This window comes from Myxine glutinosa, chromosome 5 (genome assembly GCF_964187855.1).
Source record: "Myxine glutinosa chromosome 5, kmMyxGlut1.1, whole genome shotgun sequence".
Taxonomy (NCBI): Eukaryota; Metazoa; Chordata; class Myxini; order Myxiniformes; family Myxinidae; genus Myxine; species Myxine glutinosa.
In genome coordinates this window covers 83,160,946-83,182,992 of record NC_136265.1, presented here as the reverse complement: position 1 = coordinate 83,182,992, position 22,047 = coordinate 83,160,946, and the positions used below count along the sequence as shown (strand labels likewise).

At 44.5% G+C, this 22,047-nt stretch overlaps 1 protein-coding gene across 1 annotated transcript in view; it reads right to left on the bottom strand.

Annotated features, from left to right (window-relative positions):
- The window catches only part of LOC137428494 (uncharacterized), a 36,270-nt gene extending 15,321 nt beyond the window's left edge, over positions 1–20,949 (bottom strand). Inside the window, exons 1-4 of the mRNA XM_078777370.1 lie at positions 20,799–20,949; positions 6,915–7,037; positions 2,445–3,482; positions 1,101–2,360 (exon numbers count right to left, since the gene is read on the bottom strand). Coding sequence (XP_078633496.1) covers positions 1,101–2,360; positions 2,445–3,482; positions 6,915–7,037; positions 20,799–20,949 — 2,572 coding nt within the window. The remainder of the gene's footprint in view (positions 1–1,100; positions 2,361–2,444; positions 3,483–6,914; positions 7,038–20,798) is intronic.
- Positions 20,950–22,047: the final 1,098 nt, after the last annotated feature.

The window sequence follows — 22,047 nt, the reverse complement described above, 5'->3', positions numbered from 1 at the left end:
CGCCAGACGGGCTTCGGAACGCCGCTTTTCCACGCAGCGCAAGGTCGATCCCACCTTTCGTCGGAGCGGGGCGAGGAAGAAGAATACTCGTCGCTTTTCTTCCTCGTGTCTTTTTTCTTCCGTTTCCGGTCACTTCCGTTTCCGGACACTTTTTCAGAAGGGCTCCTGACCCTCCAACCACAACAACCCTTAATCTACTACACAGGGATAAGCAAAGACCTGAATGGTAACTCACATACATTCACATAAATATGTAACAAATGGAAGTGATCCTGGCATGAAGTTATTTTGACAATGAAATCAGAGTTTATGTTTATTTTCTCTTCATTTATTGCAAACTTATCCACAAGCCTTGATAATATAAAGAAAAACAAAAAAACACAAACAAGTCTTCTCGTCTGCATTCGCAGGTGGGACTTGTACTTTATCTCCCCAACGGTGGGTCTGCATCGTATCATTCTGTGATGTTCCGGTCTTGCTGTTGGGCTTCTGGTATTGAGCCATGGTCTGAGTTCCCATCCTGTTGCACAACTTCTCTTTCAGTTATTGTGAATTGGTCATCTTCTGCCTCTCAAAAAGAACAGTATCCCAATTTCTCTTGTCGTGCTGCACAAGTCTCTCGTCTCTCCATCTGCTGTGCAGTTCCATTGCTCTTTTGAGTGCTCCTACTCTTTCAAAATTTGTACTGTGGGATTTTCATCCCAAGCATACGTCATATTCAACCAATGTGGCATTGAAGGAAGTTCTCCATTTATTGGTCACCATTCACTTCTTATTCCATGTTCAACCTGTTCTTGCTGCAACCTCTTATGCTTTCATAAGAGTTTAATTTTGTTCCACCAAAGTGATATTTTAATGAAAATGTTTTTGGAATAGCCGCTCCCAAGTGTTTGCATTTGTAACATTATGCCCTTTCCTTCTCAACTGTGTGAATTTCTCCATGTCTGATGAGGAATTTGCTGAATCTCTTGCGCTTAACTTTCAGAACATTTATTTGTGAGGCTCCTCTCACCTCTCCAGGGTGTACTTTTTGATATTTATATAAATTTGATGAACAAGCATATGCGTTGCCACACACAGACACTAGTACGGCTTCTCACCTGCATGAATTCTATAATGGGTTTTCATTGCTGAGGAATTTTGAAAATCCTCACTGCAAACGGAGCACTTGTACGGTCTTCTTCCACTGTGTACTTTTTTATGTTGATATAAATATGAAGAATGACCAAAATCCTTGTTGCAAACCAAACACTTGTACGGCTTTTCTCCTGTGTGTATTCTTTGATGATTCTTCAAAACTTGCGAGAAAGTAAAGGCCTTATGACAAACTGAACATTTGAAAGGCTTCTCTCCTGTGTGTATTTTTTGATGATTCTTCAAAACTTGCGAGAAAGTAAAGGCCTTATGACAAACTGAACATTTGAAAGGCTTCGCTCCTGTGTGTGATTTTTGATGCCGATGTAAAGATGATGAATCACCAAAGTCCTTTTTACAAACTGAACATTTGTAGGGTTTTTCACCTGTGTGAATTCTTTCATGTTTTTTCATTGATGAGGAAGTTATAAAATCCTTGCTGCACACAGAACACTTGTATGGCTTCTCACCCGTGTGTACTCTTTCATGTGTTTTCATTGACGAGGAAGTTATAAAATCCTTGCTGCACACAGAACACTTGTACGGCTTTGCACCTGTGTGAATTCTTTCATGTGTTTTCATTGACGAGGAAGTAATAAAATCCTTGCTGCACACAGAACACTTGTATGGTTTTTCACCTGTGTGAATTCTTTCATGTTTTTTCATTGACGAGGAAGTTATAAAATCCTTGCTGCACGCAGAACACTTGTACGGCTTCTCACCCGTGTGAATTCTTTCATGTTTTTTCATTGACGAGGAAGTTATAAAATCCTTGCTGCACACAGAACACTTGTGCGGCTTCTCACCCGTGTGAATTCTTTCATGTTTTTTCATTGATGAGGAAGATATAAAATCCTTGCTGCACACAGAACACTTGTGCGGCTTCTCACCCGTGTGAATTCTTTCATGTTTTTTCATTGATGAGGAAGTTAAAAAATCCTTGCTGCACACAAAACACTTGTACGGCTTTGCACCTGTGTGAATTCTTTCATGTTCTTTCATTGACGAGGAATATAAAAAATCCTTGTTGCACACAGAACACTTGTGAGGCCTCTCTCCCGTGTGTATTTTTTTATGTTGATGCAAATATGATGAAAAAGTATAAGCTTTGCCACACACAGGACACTTGTACGGCTTCTCACCCGTGTGTATTCTTTGATGATTCTTCAAAAGTTGCGAAAAAGTAAAGGCCTTAGGACACACAGCACATTTGAAAGGCTTCTCTCCTGTGTGTGATTTTTGATGCTGATGTAAATATGATGAATCAGCAAAGTCCTTACTACAAACTGAACATTTGTAAGGTTTTTCACCTGTGTGTATTCTTTGATGCCGAGGCAAATGCTTTGAATCAGTAAATTCCTTGCTGCACACAGGACACTTGTACGGCTTCTCACCTGTGTGAATTCTTTCATGGCTTTTCATTGATGAGGAAGTTATAAAATCCTTGCTGCACACAGAACACTTGTACGGCTTCTCACCTGTGTGAATTCTTTCATGTTTTTTCATTGATGAGGAAATTCTAAAATCCTTGCTGCACACAGAACACTTGTACGGCTTCTCACCTGTGTGAATTCTTTCATGTTTTTTCATTGATGAGGAAGTTCTAAAATCCTTACTGCACACAGAACACTTGTACGGCTTCTCACCTGTGTGAATTCTTTCATGTTTTTTCAGTGATGAGGAAGCTTTAAAATCCTTGCTGCACACAGAACACTTGTACGGCTTCTCACCCGTGTGAATTCTTTCATGTATTTTCAATGATGAGGAAGTTGTAAAATCCTTGTTGCACAAAGAACACTTGTACAACTTTTTGCCTGTGTGAATTCTTTCATGTTTTTTCAATGATGAGGAAGTTCTAAAATCCTTGCTGCACACAGGACACTTGTTCAGCTTCTCACCTGTGTGTATTCTTTCATGTATTTTCAATGACGAAGAATTTGGAAAATTCTTACTGCAAACAGAGCACTTTTGGAATTTCTCACATTGGTCAATTTCTCCACTTTCTGCCTTTAGGATATGGGACGAGGTTCTCCCAGAGCTCAAAATCTCCACATCCTTTTTCGGTGAAACGTCATTATTCAGGGGATTCTGACCTGTGTGTAGTTTTTGATGAAGATTTAAAGATGACGAAAGAGTAAATGATTTGTCACACACAGAACACTTGTATGATCTCCCACTTCCTTGGATATTGATTAATGTCTCTGTACAACTTTTGCAACTGCGGTTGCCAGACACGATGCCAAACTTGTCAGTTTCATCACAAATAGTCCGAGTCATGTGTGGATTGAAAACTTCAGGGTTGAACAACTTGGAACAGTTGGAACAAGAAACCAGTTTCATTTGTTTCTCTGTGAAGACAAATCACAAAAAGCATAAAAATTCAAACCATCTTTGAAAAGTATTGGATAATTGACAAATATTTCACACAAAATACATTTGAGGAAACACAAACTACATTATCAGACGTTATTCTGGAAATGTATTCAATCAAAAGTGTGGCTCCATCCAACGAAGGGTTCACACTCTAAACATCAGCTCCTTGCTTTTCATGACAGTTACCAAACTTCATTAAAAATCTGTGGAATTCAGAATGCTTCGTTCTACTTGTCCGCAGACAAGGAATGATTGTCAAAGCTCGAGCTTCTCCAATTTCCAGAGAAGAGGGGTGAAACAACTGAAGGCTACCAACTCTCGAGGGAGAATAAGAATTCACAGTGCTCTGAAAAGGTTTTTTTTACGACGTAGCCCACAGGGCAAAGCCATCTAGAACAGTGTTTGTCCATCCGTATGTATGTATGTACGTCCACTTAAATGTATACGACTCAGAGCTGAGGATCTGGTCACATGACAGGGTGATGTGATTCTGTGTAATATCATTATGGTGGTGAGGCGGCTGATTCTGTACACCACCATTTTGATTCCAATTTCGTTCAGGCCGAACATATCGTCGAACCTGTCATATATCACAATCGCTATGCTCTACCTTGTCGTTTTTCATTCAGTGTGAAACGCAAACAAACCGAGAGTTAATATGTCCATCAAATATCAAAAGCATGGGCGTTACAGGTCTTCCAACGACATAGTCCTTATAGGCCTTGAGCTTCATGCCTTCATGGTTCACCTGCAGGCTGCTTCGGACAAATTATCCCAGGTTTATTAATACAGTAGTATTGTTTTCATGATAATAATAACAGTATTAATATTAACTAGTGAGGTACCCGTGCTACGCACGGGTGGGAGGCCAAAAGCAAACAGACAATGCAGAAATGGCGAATGCCAAAGCATGAAAGCAATAAATTCCACATTCCTGTAACACCTTCAGTCGCACGTCAGACATGTACAGCAGTTCGTTAAGGACTTCCATTAAAAACGTACCCGTTGGCAAACAAACGAGTATGTTTGTTCGATACACAGTGAATGGCGAATCTGCATGTGGCGATCCGCGAAATCACGTTTAGAAAGTAGAAACCATCACGGCATTCCATCATTCACTTCAACTCGATATCCCTTTTTTCATTCCAAACAACATAACTCCAATCACAAATGAAATAACATTAATATAAAAAATAAACTTTTAACAACATTCGTGACATAAACAAATATTTCAATCCTGATGTGAAGTTCCGTACGGTTGGGTGAATACAATTACGAATTCAAAATCGTAATTGTTTTCACTCAATTCCAATCATCAATTGATACTTTAACAAAACGATTAACACGATTAACGTTTAACGATTTAACATTACGATTGAATGACGGTTGTATTTGGATATTATCAAACCCACACATTGCCATCATCTGTCCACTTCGGCATTCGCGGCAGGTTCATAATTGTCATCAAAATCGAAACAGTATTAGTATTATTTCAATAAAAGCCACACCACTGTTCATATCGGTAAATATTATTCCATCGTGTTTGGAAAAACTGGAAAATTGGAAAACTTGGAAGAATTGGAAAAACAATACAGCCTATTTTCCTCCCAGCGGTCCCAGGAATACCCACCCAAAATATCATTGTGATCGGTTGAGCCGCTTTTGCAGTGCCTTTGAACGGACAGACGGACATTTGGTGAATTATAGTAAGATAATATAGCAAATATAATCGTAACACTGGAATCCGTTTGCCATTATTGCAAATTTTCAGATTGAAGCGGTGTATGGTTTGTTCATTGTTGACTCGAAACACAGAATAAAGTAATGCAGTCGAATTGTTTTTGTGACAATAAAAATGGCGTTAATACTCCCACACTCTCTTCAATCCCACTCCTCCTCTCCTTGGTTTTGTCGGCAACGTTTTGGATCTGCCTTAGCATCACAGATGGGCACTCCCTCCCTGCCACGGCTGACCTCCCTCTGCTCATGAGTTGATCTGCTCGCCATCAGGCCCACCACCATGCTCGTTCCTGCGCCCCTCCGCCCACTGCTTGGTCTGCATGTGGACCTTGGTGTCTCTGCTGCGTGTGCAAAGGACTTCTCAGTGTTTTTCCACGCAAACGCTGTGGATATCACCGGAGTTGTGGGATGGAGGTCGGGGAGAGGGTCAATTTCGCAGCCTCCATGGCTTCTTCGGTCTGATTAAACTTTTTGTTGATGGGGAGGTTTGGTACAGCTTTATTTTTTTTATTTTTTTTCATACGATCCTATCCTCTATCATACTATCCTCTTCAACTAAAGTATCAAACAAGCCAGGCTTCGCCAATGTTAGACCTTAGGTCTTCTGTTTTGACAGCGCGAAGAATTAAGGGAAGACAAGCCTGTTGTAGAATTTATAGTCGACTTGCACTTGCCTTTGGAAGCTTACATGGAAAACTAGCCCTTTCATGGAGCCACCATCGGGAATGGTGATACCAACAAAGTTGTCAAAATTAATTTCTTTCAACATAGCACAAGGTTAATCCAAGAAGTAAATATGAGAGTTGGTTGGTTTATCCTTTCAGAGAGGTACTGTGAGTATTTAGGACTACCTGGATTAAAACTCATGCTTCAGGTGTGGGAGTATTTTTGATCTTCTGCTGGTTGTCTGAGAGATGGAATCACTGTTTTTGGGGCAATGTTCTGAAGTATTTTCAAATGTCAGATGGTACGTGAAATGTTAAGAAAGGTTTCCAGAGAAAATAAAAACAGCAATCAGGAATGGAATCCAGAATGGGGTCAAAGCGCAAGCTGGTGTCCAATAGGAGAGACAGTGAGATGAGATTGAACCCGAATGGTGTGATGTGCAACTCGAGTTTAGCTGGGAGAGGCTACCATTAAATCAAAATATGTTCCAGATTTATTGTTCTCGGAAATGTTCCAGGTTTAACACATTGTGGAGAAGGAAACATCAAATAGTATATATTTTAAGATTGTTATGAAACTGATTTGGACAACGTACTTCCACAGCAAGTCATCCAAACACAGTGGATGACTTGCATCCAATGTTCATATGACATTCACCTCACTTGATTTGTTATTTCCAATGCTATTTCCGAGGTGTATGTTAATAAAGCAGAGACTCTTCAAACTTGGCGTAATTTGTCCGATCAATCCTGAGCAAAGGCCAGAAATACAAATTGCATTAAAATTTCGAGGTATTTTATTCAAATACAATACCTGTCCACATCTGCGTCTTTTATAAGCAACTAATATCCATGTCCAGTGAATGTAAACAAGCTCACTTGGTTGACTACAATTTAATGGATCTGTTATTCCAGAGTTTGGAACAAAAAGGTTTAATCTTTTAAAATAACAAATAAACAAGTCAAAGCCGTGTGATATGTCCATTACAAAGTTTGGCTTACCCTCAAGCAGCTCCGTGGGATGAGAATCACGTGTTTCCTCCTTTCCATGTTCATTGCTCAAAGCATCTTGGGAAGTCTCGAAATAACTTTGGAAAGTTTCCATCGTCCCCACAAGCACTTCATCTGCAAACCATTTGACAATTTATTGCTTTCCCATGAAGGCATGTGTTGGAACCATCACTTAAGATTAATATTGTTACGGTTTTCCGCGACCCCCGTTCCCTTACCAAGGGGAGATTAAGCCTTGGTAAGGGAAGGCAAAAATAATATGTGCACTATATTGTCTGATATATTGATTATAAACACGACATTAAATAGAAAAAGTCCCATGTGGAATAGAAAGAATCCTACGTGGCAAAGAGACAAGTCCCACGTGGAAAATTGACAAGTCCCACGTGGAAAATTGACAAGTCCCAAGTGGAAAATTGACAAGTCCCAAGTGGAAAATTGACAAGTCCCAAGTGGAAAATTGACAAGTCCCAAGTGGAAAATTGACAAGTCCCATGTGGAATAGAAAGAATCCTACGTGGCAAAGAGACAAGTCCCAAGTGGAAAATTGATAAGTCCCAAGTGGAAAAGAGACAAGTCCCACATGGCAAAGAGACAAGTCCCACATGGCAAAGAGACACGTCCCACATGGCAAAGAGAAAAGGGTGTCCATGACAACAATTTCACCCCCATTAAATCAAATGGAATGTTTTTTGATTTTATTATTGACAAACCTCAGAAATTTTTCAAGATATCAGAATGAAACTTGCACATCTTATTTCTATACATGTTAGGGATTAAATCTTGTCAATATTCGTCAAAGGTCAGGGTAATTGCCATCCAAAACATGTAAAACACCTATTTGGCATCAATTTGAAAATTTATCATCCAAATTTGTGATGACAATTTATCATGTAAACACTTCATCGGCCAAATTTTCCAAATGACAAACTGATTCGATGTTGGTGAAGATCTGGATCCGCATAGGATTTAAATTTTTTTTAAAACATAGGGCCACAACAACACAACAACAACATGCATTTTTAATCCATTTTCCCTGCAAGAGCGGGGGTTAGCCTTGCGGTCCCTATGACAATGTACTCCATTTTGCCCTATTTTCTGCATCTCCCCTTGTTAACCCCCTTGCCCGCATTTTTTCTTTGACCATCTTTAGCCAAGTCTTTCTCGGTCTTCCCCGTCCTCTACTTCCTTCTACATTCATTTCCATCATTCTTCTCAACCAGTCACTTTCATCCTTCCTCAACACATGACCAAACCGTCTCAACCTGTTCCTCTTCTCAGCATCAATCACAGGCTCTATTCCCATTATCTTTCGCAATTCATCATTTGTCTTCCTCTCTCTCAACGATACTCCGCACATCCACCGAACCATTCGCATATCCACCCTTTCCAGCCTTCGTTGCTGCTCGACATTCATGACCCATGTCTCGCTCCTATAAATCATAACACTTCTCACACATGCAGCATCCACCTTTCCCTTCAGCTTCAACGACACTCCCCTCCTCATCAGCACGCCACTCAGTTCCCGAAACTTCTTCCATGCACATCTCACTCGAGCAACCGTTGCCGTGTCTGATCCACCTTCTCCATTCAGCATGTCTCCGAGGTAGCAAAATGTTTTCACACCTTCCAGCTTCACGCCGTCTCCAAGATCCAACTCAACATTTCCTCCATCTGCAGCTCCCTCTGTGCACACCTTACATTTGAATGTCGCTGCCACACTGGTTAATGACCCCCCTCAGACCACTACATTTTTGATGAACCCACACAGCGCACATTGTACATTGTACATTGAATGGAGTTCACTCCGACACCCTTCCTGCACACAGCACATGGCCACTTCCCAGTTCTTTCCACCTCACCACATGGTTTACCACTTGCCATCACCTTCGTCTTTCCTATATGCACCTTCAGACCTTTTGTCTCCATACATTCCTTCCACTTGTTCATCTTTTCCTTCAGTCCATCCATACTTTCCGCAATCGACACCAGATCATCTGCATACAACAACTCCCACGGTAAACCCCCCTTTACGTTCTGAGCCAGCACCTCCATCACAGCTACAAATAGTAGTGGCCTTAGTACCGACCCCTGATGCACTCCCACCTTCACCTCAAACTCACCACTGTTCCCGTCCTTCGTCCTTACAGCTGTGTGCGCTCTTTTGTACATTGTCATCACGACTCCGATCAACCATTCCTCCACTTCTAAATTCCTCAATGCCCATGTCAATACTTCGCGTGGAACCGCCTCACAATAAAGAGTGCATCTGTCATTCCTCTTCCTGGCATAAATCCAAACTGCGTCGATCTTCACCTTCTTCCTTATTCTCCTCTCCAACACCCTTTCCAATACCTTCATTCCATGCTCCAATAACTTTATCACTCGGTACGAGCCACACTCCAGAAGGTCACCTTTCCCCTTGTATAGAGAGACGAGGGTACTCAGTTCCCAATCCACCGGAATGCGGCCTTCTTTCACCACCAGATTACAGATCTCTGTTATTCTCTTCACACCCCAACTTCCTGCTGCCTTCAACATATCTCCCACAACTCCCGTCGGCCCTCCCGCTTTTCGACTCTTCATTGCTTTTATCGCTTCCTCAACTTCCTCCTCAGTTATCTTCTCTGCCGGTCCGAAAACTGGGTTACTCTCCATGTTGCCATCCCATTCATTCTCTGTATTCAACAGCATTTCCATATATCTTTTCCATCGTCCTTTAATTCCATCAGGGTCCACAACGATTTGTCCCACTTCGTCCTTCAAGCAACTCACCCCCATCACATCACACCTCTCTTTCGCTATCTACTTTGCAATCCTGAATGCCGTTCTCTGACCCTCTTCCGAATCCAAGCGTTCTCCGAACATTTTCCTACGTGCCTCCTGCACCTTTGCTACCTCTTTCTTTGCAGCCTTCTTGGCTGCCTGAAAATTTTCATGCTCTGCTTTTTCTGCTCCCGTACCCTTCGCCTTCTGCCACTCCTTGAACTTCTTCCTCTTCTCGTCATTCCTCTTTCCAACTTCATCATCCCACCACCATGTTTCCGAGTGCCTCGGTGGTCCTTTTGTCCATCCACATCTCACCAACGGCTCCCAACAGACTATCTTTCATTGACATCCAACCACGTTCATGCTCAACCACATCATCCTCAACCCTACTCACCCTCTCTTTTAATGCCTCCCTTACTGTCACCTCTTTCAACCTCCACACCTTCATTCTCGGTTGGTACTTCACCCGCCAAGCTCTCCTCGCACCTTTCACCCTTATGTCGCAGACAACCAAGTGGTACTGTGAAACAGCCTCCTCCCCCGGGATCACCTTTGTGTCCCGGAGGTGCACCCTATATCGCCTACGCACCATCAGGTAGTCAACGGTTGTCGTCGACCCACCTGATGTGTATGTAACAAGCTTATTATCCCCTTTCTGGAACTGAGTGTTACAAATCAACAAATCAGCTCCACTAGCAAACTCCAAAATCCTTTCACCTTCTCCATTTCTCACACTATATCCGTAACCCCCATGAACTCCCTCAAAACCGTCCATACTCCTTCCCACATGTCCATTTAGGTCTCCTCCTACCACAACAACTTCCTCATCTTTCACGTTTTCCATCAGCCTCTCTATCGCACACCAGAACCTGTCCTTCTATTCATCGCTCCGACCAACCTGTGGAGCATATCCCGAGATGACGTTCACCAAGAGCTTTCCAATCATCATTTTCACCATCATCAACCTATCACTAACTCTAGTCACACTCACCACACTGTCTACAAACTCCTCAGAAAACACGAACATCAACACCATTCACGCCCTCCGGGCACCCTTGACACACAAACTTGTATTTCTGTCCCTGCCTACCCTTCACCATTTTCACACCACTTCCCTTCCATCTAGTCTCTTGCACACAACATATGTCCACTCTTCTTCTGACCAATACTTCCACCACTTCTCCTGATCTCCCTGTCATTGTCCCTACATTCCATGTCCCAAACCTCAGAAACCGATCTCCACTTCAGGCTGTACCCTGCCCATATGTAGTTGCAATTGTCATGGTTCTCTTTTTGAGGCAATGTTTTTATGGCCGGATGCCCTGCCTGACGCCAACCCTCTTTGTCGCCTCTTACGACACACAGGGATACGGTGTACCTATTCTAACCAGGGTACACACCGGGATAAAGCTTTGAATAAAACCAAACGGGTCTAATCCCGAACGAATAAACGGAGAATGAATTCAATAATAACTATATACAATCAAGTAAAATAATCCGATAAAAACTAAGGCGTCAAGTCACAAGCACAGACGGGGCGAGGGACACAAAATGGCGACTTATCTGATATCTCTGCTCTTTCAGATGACACAAGCTTCCCAAGAGAAACCAGCACCCAAAGCATTTTGAACAAAACCTGGTGTCCATGTTGCATTCAGTGCCATAAGCTTGCTTTGATAGAGCTGATATTTTTGGTGACGCATTTTTGTGAGATAAAAGATAGGGCCACAAACGATATAAAAACATGATGTTTCAAAAAGTTGTGGATGGATTTTGATAACACTGAGATCATCATCCCTCCGCTTCCGGTTTTGCCGGTGAGGTCGTGTGTTTTTGCCAGCTCTCCACGCTCCCAAAGTTAAGAATTTTTACCATTTGTATTTTTGTCAAAACTGTATTTTTATTTTACGGTGCGAGTGCCTACTGTATTGTTGTGGATATGAGAATGTTTTTTTTTTTTTTGTTGTGTCATGAATTGTTGTAAAATGTCACCCTCCTTCCTGCATTTGTTGTTGTATAAAGGTCAAAGGGCGTTCCCGTAGTTAATTCCATAAAGCATACACGCAGGACACCATATCTCCCTGTTCAGTAGTTATATCCTTATTCTGTGTATTAGGCTAAGGATTTGTCTTCCATTAATTTGACACTCCATTGCACTGCATTAAATACAGTAGATCCCTCCGACATGGCATCTTCAAAGTGCCAGGTTTGCCAGGTTTGCTGCAATTGCCAACTGCATTTGGGCGGTTTTCTTCATTCGCCATTGCTGCCCTTTGGCTGGGGCTAGCTCGAATCGCCCCAAAACCACCATTGGCCACGAGGTAAGGTCGGGGAAGAAAGATGTGTCTCCACCTCGTCATAGAGGGGAGGAGTGAACCAGCCCTTGCCGACCAACCCAGAACGAGGGGTTGGCTTTAGAGGGCGGAGAAAGAACGTTTGGGGGAGGTTCGCAAAAGGGTCAAGGGTGGGGCTTATATAACCCGAGGAAGACGCCCCCTAGAGAGAGTCGAGGAGGGAGGAGATCAGATCACCGACAAGCAAAAAGAGGGTCCTGCGAGTTTGTGAGAGAGGGAGAGAGGACCCGTCACGCCAGACCCCCTACCAGCAGCGTTGGCTCCACCAAGCAGCTCCGACCCGTTACCCCGCGCACACGACAGGATCGGTGGCATCGGCGGCCGTCGAGGTCCAGCCCGACGTCCCGTGCAGGATCAAGCTCCAGCCAGCTCCGTGCCTTCCTCCCCTCCAGCCACCCACCTCCTTCCAGCCAATCCACTCTGCAATTCCCCGTGTGAGTCCGTCTTTGTTTGTTCTGTCCAGGGTATAAGTTAAGCCTGTTTAGATAAGCTAGCAGATTTCACTGTGTCACCTTTCCTCTTCTGTATTTTCTTTTATTATCCTTCCTTCTCCTTGGTTTCTTTGATTGTGTAAATAGTAGGAATAAATTTAGTAGCATTTCCAACCTTTTTGCTTTGGTGTTCTTCTTCTTCACATGCTTCGCTTTAGTCTTTTCCCCATTGAAGATCTGTGGCGTGATTCGGCCAACGTTCAGGAATCGGGTTAGTCGGGGTAACTGTTCAGGCGCGGTGGCCATCTGCTCGGCAAACAACATCCTCGCCGCGGTCCCGTAACAGTATGTTTCCAGTTCGATCTCGGTGAAAATCGTGCATACCTGTGTGTTATTGTCTGTTGGTTCCTGCCGTGTTTTCAGGCCTGGTTTTCCAGGCCTCGAGGCTTTGTTGTCTCCTCTCGGCAGTCGTTTGTGGTCCATTTACTTTCGTTTGTGGTCCATTTTTCCAGTATTTTTTCACCCCATACTTCCCAGAACATCTTTCCCTCTGTTTAGTCTTAATACAAAAAAAAAAGAAAAAAAAGGAATGTCCTTCTATTTCCCGTGTTCGTTCATTCTTCAACCACTTGTTTCACCCCACCCGTTTTTTTCTGTTTTTTCCTCTCCTTCCTTCATAACTCGATCCTCTCCAGCCAAACGACACCGTCCCAATTCCAGTTCTCACCATACTTCTTCAACTTTATCCTTCTTCCTCTGATCCACTTTCACCAAACCTTCAAAAAAACATGAATTAAAAATTAAAAAAGTAGGCCTCTCCTTCAGCACTAAAATATTGCTTATACACCTCCCTGTTCCTTCGTTCTCTGCTCTCCTTTCTGTCAATCTCCTATCCTTCTGTTCCTGCTTCTGAACCTATGCTGGAATCCTTAATCCCCCTTAGGAATCCCTCATGCCCTCATTTCAGGAACTAGGGCATGCCCGTACTATATCTATATCTAAAATTATATCCCCCCCTCTATTTACATGAAATGGTTTGGTCCATGAAATGTTTTGGTCCATTCGCAACGCCAAAGCGAACGGCGAACGCTTTACATGAAATGGTTTGGTCCATGAAATGTTTTGGTCCATTCGCAACGCCAAAGCGAACGGCGAACGGCTTGCGAGTACAGTGACAATCCCCCCCCCCCCTCTATTTACATGAAACATGACATGAAATTTGTCCATTTAATTAGTTTTAAAACATAGTTTAACGCCAACATATGGCATGCACGTACCCGTACTATCCGTAATGGCGCACGCTCTCACAGGAGCTCCGGAAGGTCGTATATCGCAGTTACGATGAATCGCAAATTAGTTTTTATTAGTTTTATTATTAGTTTTAAAACATAGTTTAACGCCAACATAGCGCCAACATAGTTTGCAAACGTGAAATAAATGAATACGCTCTCAAATGTGCCATCCGAGGCAGAGTGTGTTCGCCACGTTCGGCACACGCGATAGCTCGCTGCTCTCTGATTGGTTGAATCGTTTTTTGGACATAGCTCGGTAAGTAATTGTCCGATTAATATGAAACCTTGAAAAGGCACATCCTCGGGTCCCCAGCAATATACCTGGCAAGTTTAAAGTATATCGGACCCGTGGTTGTCGAGAAACAGCGGTCACAGACAAACAAACAAACACACAGAGATTACTGGAATTATAGATAGATTTCCCCAGCTAGTTTTCACTGCTCAGTTTTAAAATGTTTAAACTTTCCCCTGAAGTGTTTTGTTCTGTTGTATATTATAACACACATTTTTCTTCTTCTTTATAAGGTTGTTTTCGAGTTTCTCACCAAATCTCTTCATTTCAAATAAAAATTCAATCTCTTACAGTTAGTTCTTCCTTCCTACATTGCCGAAACACACCTGCATTCCACCCCTCCTCCAACATATTAAAACGGATCTATGACTTGAAAATCACAAGAAACTCATTTTGCAATAAAAGTTCGTTTTCCATTAATTGTCCAACACTTTCCAAAATCCAAACTCATCCTTCCCCTCCGAAATTCCCCCCTCACCCATCCCTTTCAAATCTCCCCCCATGCTCCTCCCCTATTAAACTCCCCCCTCACCCCTCCCTTCCAAAACTCTCCACTCGACCTTCCCCTCCTAAACTCCCTCCTCACCTCCCCCCCCCCCTCCCAAACTCACCCCACACCCCTCCCCTCCCAAATTCCCCCCTCACCCCTCCATTTAAAAAACTCCCCCCATCCCTTTAAATCTCCCCACCCTCCTTTTTTCTCTAATTCTCCCTTCTCACCCCTCCTCCTCCTCAAAGCGTCACCCCCGCTTCCTCTCCCTTCCAACTCTTACCTCCATCTCCTCCAACCTTCTTCCTTACTCTGCCACCCTTCAAGCAACACCTCATTGCACCTCCCCCAATCACCATCAAACCTTTTGTCCTCCTCATCCTTCCCTTTCTCCGAGCTATTCTGAAATCTGTGACACACTATCAACAGCTCTCCCTACCTCCTCCTCCTCTTCCTCACCTTACCCTATCCCTCCCCTCCCTTGTCCTCTCCTGTATCCGGTGCTCCCCCTTCCTCTTCCTTAATGGTATGGACCTCAAACATCCGGGGCCTTTGCTCAAACCTGATTGACCTCTCCATGCAGGTTGCTTCTGACAAACCAGACTAAATCGGCTGAACAGAAACTTTCCACCTTCAAGATGTCTCTGATTCCTTAATATCTCTCCCTGGTTACTCCCTCTCTGGTATGATAGACCTGAGCCTCGCCCTGGAGGTGGGGTTGCTATCTTTATCAAAAACTCTCTTACTCACTCTCCCTGCAATGCCCTCTCTCCACCTCACCCCCAGGAGTACCTCTGGCTATGGCTTCCACTTCACTCCCACCCTTTGTTCATATGTGTTCTGTACCATCCAACAAACAGTGATGACTCCATCTACATCTCGCTGTCTGATAACATGGACCAACTTTATATCTACTCAGCCCAACTCTCTCTTCCTCATATGTGGCGATTTCTACTGTCATCATGCCAGCTGGCTGGGTGTGGGTCCCTCTTTCACCAGCCATGGCACCTCAGCAAAGGACTTCTGCGACTCATTGGGACTGACACAATCTGCCAATTTCCCGACCCGGATATCAGTCAATGGAGCATCTTCTCTTCCAGACTTGGTTTTGACAAACTTCCCTGCAATTGTCTGCTGCTCTTCTTCTGCTCCAATCGGTTCATCTGACCATATGCTTGTTAAAGTGGACATCTCTCTGGCCATTCTCAGAGAGCCTCCTCAACATCGACTAGTCTGGCATTTTACTCAGGCCAACTGGCACGGTCTTCAAGCAGCCATCAATCATCTGGACTGGTCTCCCATCTCGACTGCCTCTGACATCAACTCATCCTGGGAATTCTACCAAAGTAAACTGCTCTCTCTCATGCACAGATTTAGCCCATCCCGTCTTCAGTTGTCAAACCCTTACTCCCATCCATGGTACACAGAATCTTGTGGTGAGGCAGTCGCCCTGAAACAATTTGCCTTTGCCTCCTGGAAGGCAAATCCAATGGAAGGCAATCTCATTTCCTTTCACAAAGCCTGGAACAAGTGTGTGTCTACCCTCAGGAGAGCCAGGAAACATTATCTCTCTACTCTCAAGACTGAACATTATCTCTCTACTCTCAAGGTTTTCTCAAGACTGAACTCTCAAACCTGTCTCCCTCTTCCAAATCCTGGGGGCGACTTTTCAAATCCATTTCTGGTGTTTGTTCCCCCTCCATCTTCTCCCTTACCTCAAACAGCTACACAGCTGACTCAGCAAGTGAAAAAGCTGAATGCCTCAACTCTGTGTTTGCCTCAAAATCCTGAGTTCCAAACCCGTCTCTCTCTGTACCCACCATACCCAGTCGTACCCAGCTGCTGCTAGACTCTGTGTCCTTCTCTCTTGACAAGGTGGAGAAGTTTCTGCCAATACTCGACACTGATTCTGCAACTGGACCAGACGGCATCAGCCCACGAGTCCTAAAATCCTGCTCTGCCGCTCTTTCACACCCTCTCTCTGTTCTCTTCACCCTCTCTTTTGCTCAAGGTCATCTGACATCAGTTTGGAAATCAGCCAACATCACCGCTTAACACAAAAAGGTGCAAAAACAGATCCTTGCAACTACAGACCAATCAGCCTTCTCCCAATTATCAGCAAAGTCATGGAATCCATCATTGCTTCGGATATGAAATCTTTCCTCTTCTCCAATGGCTTGATCTCTGATCATCAATTTGGCTTCAGACCAGGTCACTCTACTCTGGACATGCTGCTTCTGCTGTCTCAACAATGGATTGAGGTCCTCAATGCCAAACAGGAAATTAGAGCTGTCTCCCTTGACATATCAAGTGCGTTCGATACGGTCTGGCACCCCACTCTGCTCACCAAACTCTCCTCCTATTATATCCATGGAAATCTCCATGCATGGCTTGCGGACTTCCGCTCTGGTTGTAGTCAACGTGTGGTCCTGAATGGGTTTCCCTGATCTCCCCTTCCTGTTCAGGCTGGAGTTCCCAAAGGCAGTGTTCTGGCCCCTGTGCTTTTTCTGGTCTTCATCAATGATCTCTCCGACTCTCTGTAAAATCCTCTCTCCCTCATCATCCCTCAGATGTAAAATCATCCCTCAGATCGGCAGTTTGCAGCCTCCTCACTCTCTGCAGACCTGGACAAAATCACAGACTGGTCAAAGAAGTGGAACATATCTTTCAATCCTGACAAATCTCACACTCTCACTATGTCTCTTCGAAAAGACCGTCTGGACAATCCTCCCATCTACTTTCTCAACAATCCTCTCCAAGAAGTTCTGTCACTCAATGTCTTGGGTCTCACAATCTGCCATGATCTTTCCTGGAAAAAACACATTTCCAAGCTGGCCTCCAAAGCCAGTCGTCGACTTGGCATTCTCCGTCGTGCGAAGTCCTTCCTTAGCACACCTGAGCTCCTCACCACAAACAAGGCTTTCATCCGCAGCTCAATGGAATACTGCTCTCCCCTCTGGGCTGGTGCTCCTGCCTCACACCGAGCTCGGCTTCACGCCGTTGAAACCAATAGTCCAGGAGCCAGAATCTGCTCAAAATGGTTTCATGCAACACCCACTACACAGTTGGTTTGTCACTTCCAGGTGATTGGGGAACATCTATAGAACAAATCCAGCCCTGATGTACAGTTGAATTGTGGCAGCAACAATAAATGGCAGCCACTTTTCTATGAGGGGGGTGGTGTCCGAGGCATAAATCTGAGATTTTGACGGATTTAATTTATTTATTTTTTCTCTGGTGTTGGCCTGGTGTTGGCTTCCCAGTTCAGGTGCCGGCTTGGGATCCCAGGATCCTGGGTTCGAATCCCAGTCGATCGCTAAATTAACACCAGGGGGGTTGACTCAGCCTGTCATCCTTCCGAGGTCGGCAAATTCAGTACCAGCTTGCTGGGATGAATGATCCCGGTGTCGACCCCGGCTTAGAAGAGGTACACCGTATCCCTGCGCATCGTAAGAGGCGACTAAGGGTTGGTGCCAGGAAGGGCATCCGGCCATAAAAACATTGCCTCAAAGAAGGAACCATGATTGTCATGGGACCCGCAAGGCTAACCCCTGCTCTAGCGGGGAAAATGGCCTTAAAACGATCATTCATTCATTCATTCATTCATTCTTAGCCCCTCCAGGCCACAGGGAGATATTATCCCACCGACATAAGATACTGTCTGTGCTTGTGAACGGTTCATATGCTCGCTGTGCACAACAGCTCAGGCAGCAGGTGACACGGCGGACAAAATCAGATATTGGATGTTCTGCCAGAAAAGGCAGAAGAGTGAATGCCTACCACCAACATCTGACAGTATTAGGCAACACATTTATCGAGCTAACTATCAGTCATTCATCTGGAAGAAGTGATTGCTCCCCAACCAAGCACCACCAACGCCAGATGGTAATGGATGGAACATCGAAGATGGAACTCTCCAGCGCACCCTCATGAACAAAGACCCTGCTCCAGTTGGACTAGTTGAGCTGACCGCGTGCAAGTGTAAAGTGTCTGCATGTCAACGCAGCCACGTATGTGCCTGCAAGAACAATAACATGCCATGCACAGAAGCCTGCACTTGCATGGGAGGTGAACAATGCAAAAACCCAAACAAAGAACCTTCCACAAGCGACTCAGAAGATGATGATGATGAGGAAAATTAATGATGACATTATCGTGATTTTATACCACTTCGAGGATGATTCAGTCGCAAAATATGTGTTTATTTTAATAATACAACAAATAACAGTTATATGTTAACAATGTAATGTTCAGTGAATGACTATGGTTATGATACGCAGCCAGATTTGCCCTGGTGAGATATTTTTGCTGAGATTACTGGTGGACTTTTGGTCATAACAGGAGTGGGGTTGATGATTTAAGGGGAAATGAAATCTATATTTTTCTGACTTTACTTATGGATTGTCCAATTTTGTTTCTTGAAAACATCATAAAGATATATATCATATTACAATCATAACCGCATTTGAACAACATAAAGATGATATTGCATAATTACAGTCGAAAAGCAAAAACTACATATTTCAGCGATTTTGTGTGTTTTGGGTATAATACAAGGTATAATATTTTTAAAATTTTAATCATACTTGAACAGCATAACGAAAATCGCTTCAAACTTCCCACTATCCTTTTAATTATAATGTTGAAGAATCCCTATTGGAAGAACTGAAAAAACAAAAATACAAAAAAAATTGGTAAATTTCGAGCTCTGCGCTTCCCCCTTAATAGAAAAGTGGCTGCCATTTATTGTTGTTGCCACAATTTAACTGTACATCAGGGCTGGATTTGTTCTACAGATGTATCCCAAGCACTCTGAAATGACAAACCAACTGTGCAGTGGGTGTTACACGAAACCCATTTTCTAGGCTTCTCTTGAAAACTGCCTCCTGGACGACAAAGCTTTCAGAATTATTGGAATCTCCCGAGATGAAGCTAACTCTGAGGGCTTTTCACTCTCTCACCGCAGGCAGGTTGGTGGTCTTTCTGTCTTCTATCGACTCCTCTCTGGCCTAGCCCCCCCAGCCCTGTCTGTGCTCTGTCCCCCAAATACTCCTGCAGGTCGCACAAGATCTGCCTGCAACCCTCGTCTGGTCAAACTGCCAAAATCAAGACTCCCTGCTCACCTTCTCTTTCATTCCTCTTTTCTCCCGCCTCTATAACAAACTCCCCCACTCCCTTCAATCGCACTCCTACCTGCAGGTCTTTCAAACAGCTGTTCACCACCATCTCTTATCCCCCATCAAAAACCTTGATCTTTTCTACCCCCGCTAAATTCACCACAGATCCACTTTTTTGAAATACCGACTTCTTTCTTGGAATTGCTAGCAGTTCCATGCGTTGCCTCCTCCCCCCAAGCCCTCTGCCTCCCACAGATCTCCCGACGTCCCTGCTCTCAAATGTACTTGTGTGCTTCCCCCTCTCTCCCCATCTTGTCTCCCGCTCCCTTTATTTCGTCTTATGTATCCGTTTGTTTGATTTTTGTCATTAATGTTATCTCTTCCACGAGCCTCGATCTTGCATACAAAAAACAAACAAAAAAAAAAACACTTGGTGGATGTGTTAGGTCGGTGACAGGAACAAGCTGATTCGGGTTTGGTTCAGGTCTGGATCCAGATCTGCCAAAATCAAGATCTGATATTTTACAAATCAGGATCGATTTCCTTCTCACACAAGTAGAACTGAAGGACAATTTAACCTTCAAACCACGAACATCCACTCAACGCACAATATACATCCCATCTGAAACAATTGGTTCAAAAAGCCTCGTTTCTCCCATCACCATCTGAAACTCCCACCTTCGTCACCTTTCACCTTCCTTTTCACCTTCACCTGTTACAACTTTCACCTTCCTCACCTGCATCGAAAAACGTCTCCCGTCCTCAACCTTCTGCCATTTTGTGTTTCTGACGTAACACAAATACTGATAAAGAGTTCCGAAGGTGTACAGGTGATTATAACAAAGCTAAAGGAGAGAGTAGTTTTGTAGAATCCGAGGGAAGAGGAGGAAACGATTGAACTTCTCTCACACCTCGTCCATTAACGAATCTGCTCTCAGGAATCAAAATCTCCGTTCGACCTTCGATAACAACGAGCGGAATCGATTCACCGGACACCGGGTCAGGACATCGACACGATCTTGTACGAGGGATCCCGATCAGGACATTGACACGATCTTGTACGAGGGAACCCTCCCCGTCCGTGGTGTGATTCCCCATGTAAATGTATTTAAACAGTAAACATCACGTACCGTGTCCGGACTCGTTCTCCTCAGGTCGAGCGATCCTGAACCTGCAGTCCGAGTGAGAATCTTCAGGACCGACCAAGTTCCTTCCATCGGAGAAACTCGAGGATCCCGGAGGGTTCAACCTGTTATCCTCACCGGAGAGATCTCCATTCATGGCGAACAGTGAAGTGAAGAGTACAGTCCCGTACAGTACAGTGCAGACAACGTGTGAGCAAAGACGATCAGTTCACTCAAACAATCCCTGAAAAATAGTTAATTCACAAATTCCAATCGGCAGATTCGCCGTCGATCGAGGATTTCGTCATAAACATTCGGATATTGTTTAATTCCAACCGACAGATTCGCCACAGATTTGCGGATTTCGTTGCAAGTATTCGGGTTTTGTTTAAAAACGAACAAGAATTCCTGATCGAACCCCAATCGAGGAACCACGGCTCGTATTTGAACCTTGAACTCTAAAATGGGACAATAAGAGATTTCCATGTGTTCTTCATTCAAATATCAATTTGTTCTATTTTGTATAAAATGTTGAGGATCCTGACCGAGAAGACATTCATTATCCTCGCCAATGGAGAGGGTCTGCGCCACTATGTGTGTTACACCCGTGGGTTGGGGCTAAAACGGGGTTACCGTGCAGGGGTTTGGAGTGGATCTGCTGTGGTGCTGTGCACACACGACTCGATTGCCAGAGAGGTAGGCCACAACGCTTGGATACAAACAAGAGTCTTTATTAAGAGCTCACATATCAGCACTGGGCAGGCTCGAGCTGAGAGCCCGCATATATGTCCCGAGGCCACGCCTTGCTAACCCGGGCGTGGCCGATCGGCTGAAAGGCGGGGCATGCATTTTAGTTCCCCGCCTGGACGCTCGCGCCACCCACTGGTGTTCGGAATTATTACCCCTTGTGCCTGCCACACGCGCCCCCCCAGAATTCCCGCGCACCTGAAGGGTGAGCTTGCGGGGAAGCTGGATGACCCGGCCAAAACGCCCCCCGGCGATGCGTGCAGGGCTGGGGGGTAGCGGGACGGTGGGGCTGGGGGTTGCCGGGGGTCTGACCGCCGGGGGGCGGCCTCGACGCAGAGGCAGAGCTGCTTGCGGGGGGTGGTCCAGATCGAGGTGGGCCAGCTTGAGGCGGTCCACGGAGATACGATCCGGGGCACCGCCGATGTCCACGGTGAAATGTTTGTCCCCGGTCTCCAGCACGCGGAAAGGCCCGTCGTACGGGGGCCGCAGCAGTGCCCGGTGGGCGTCA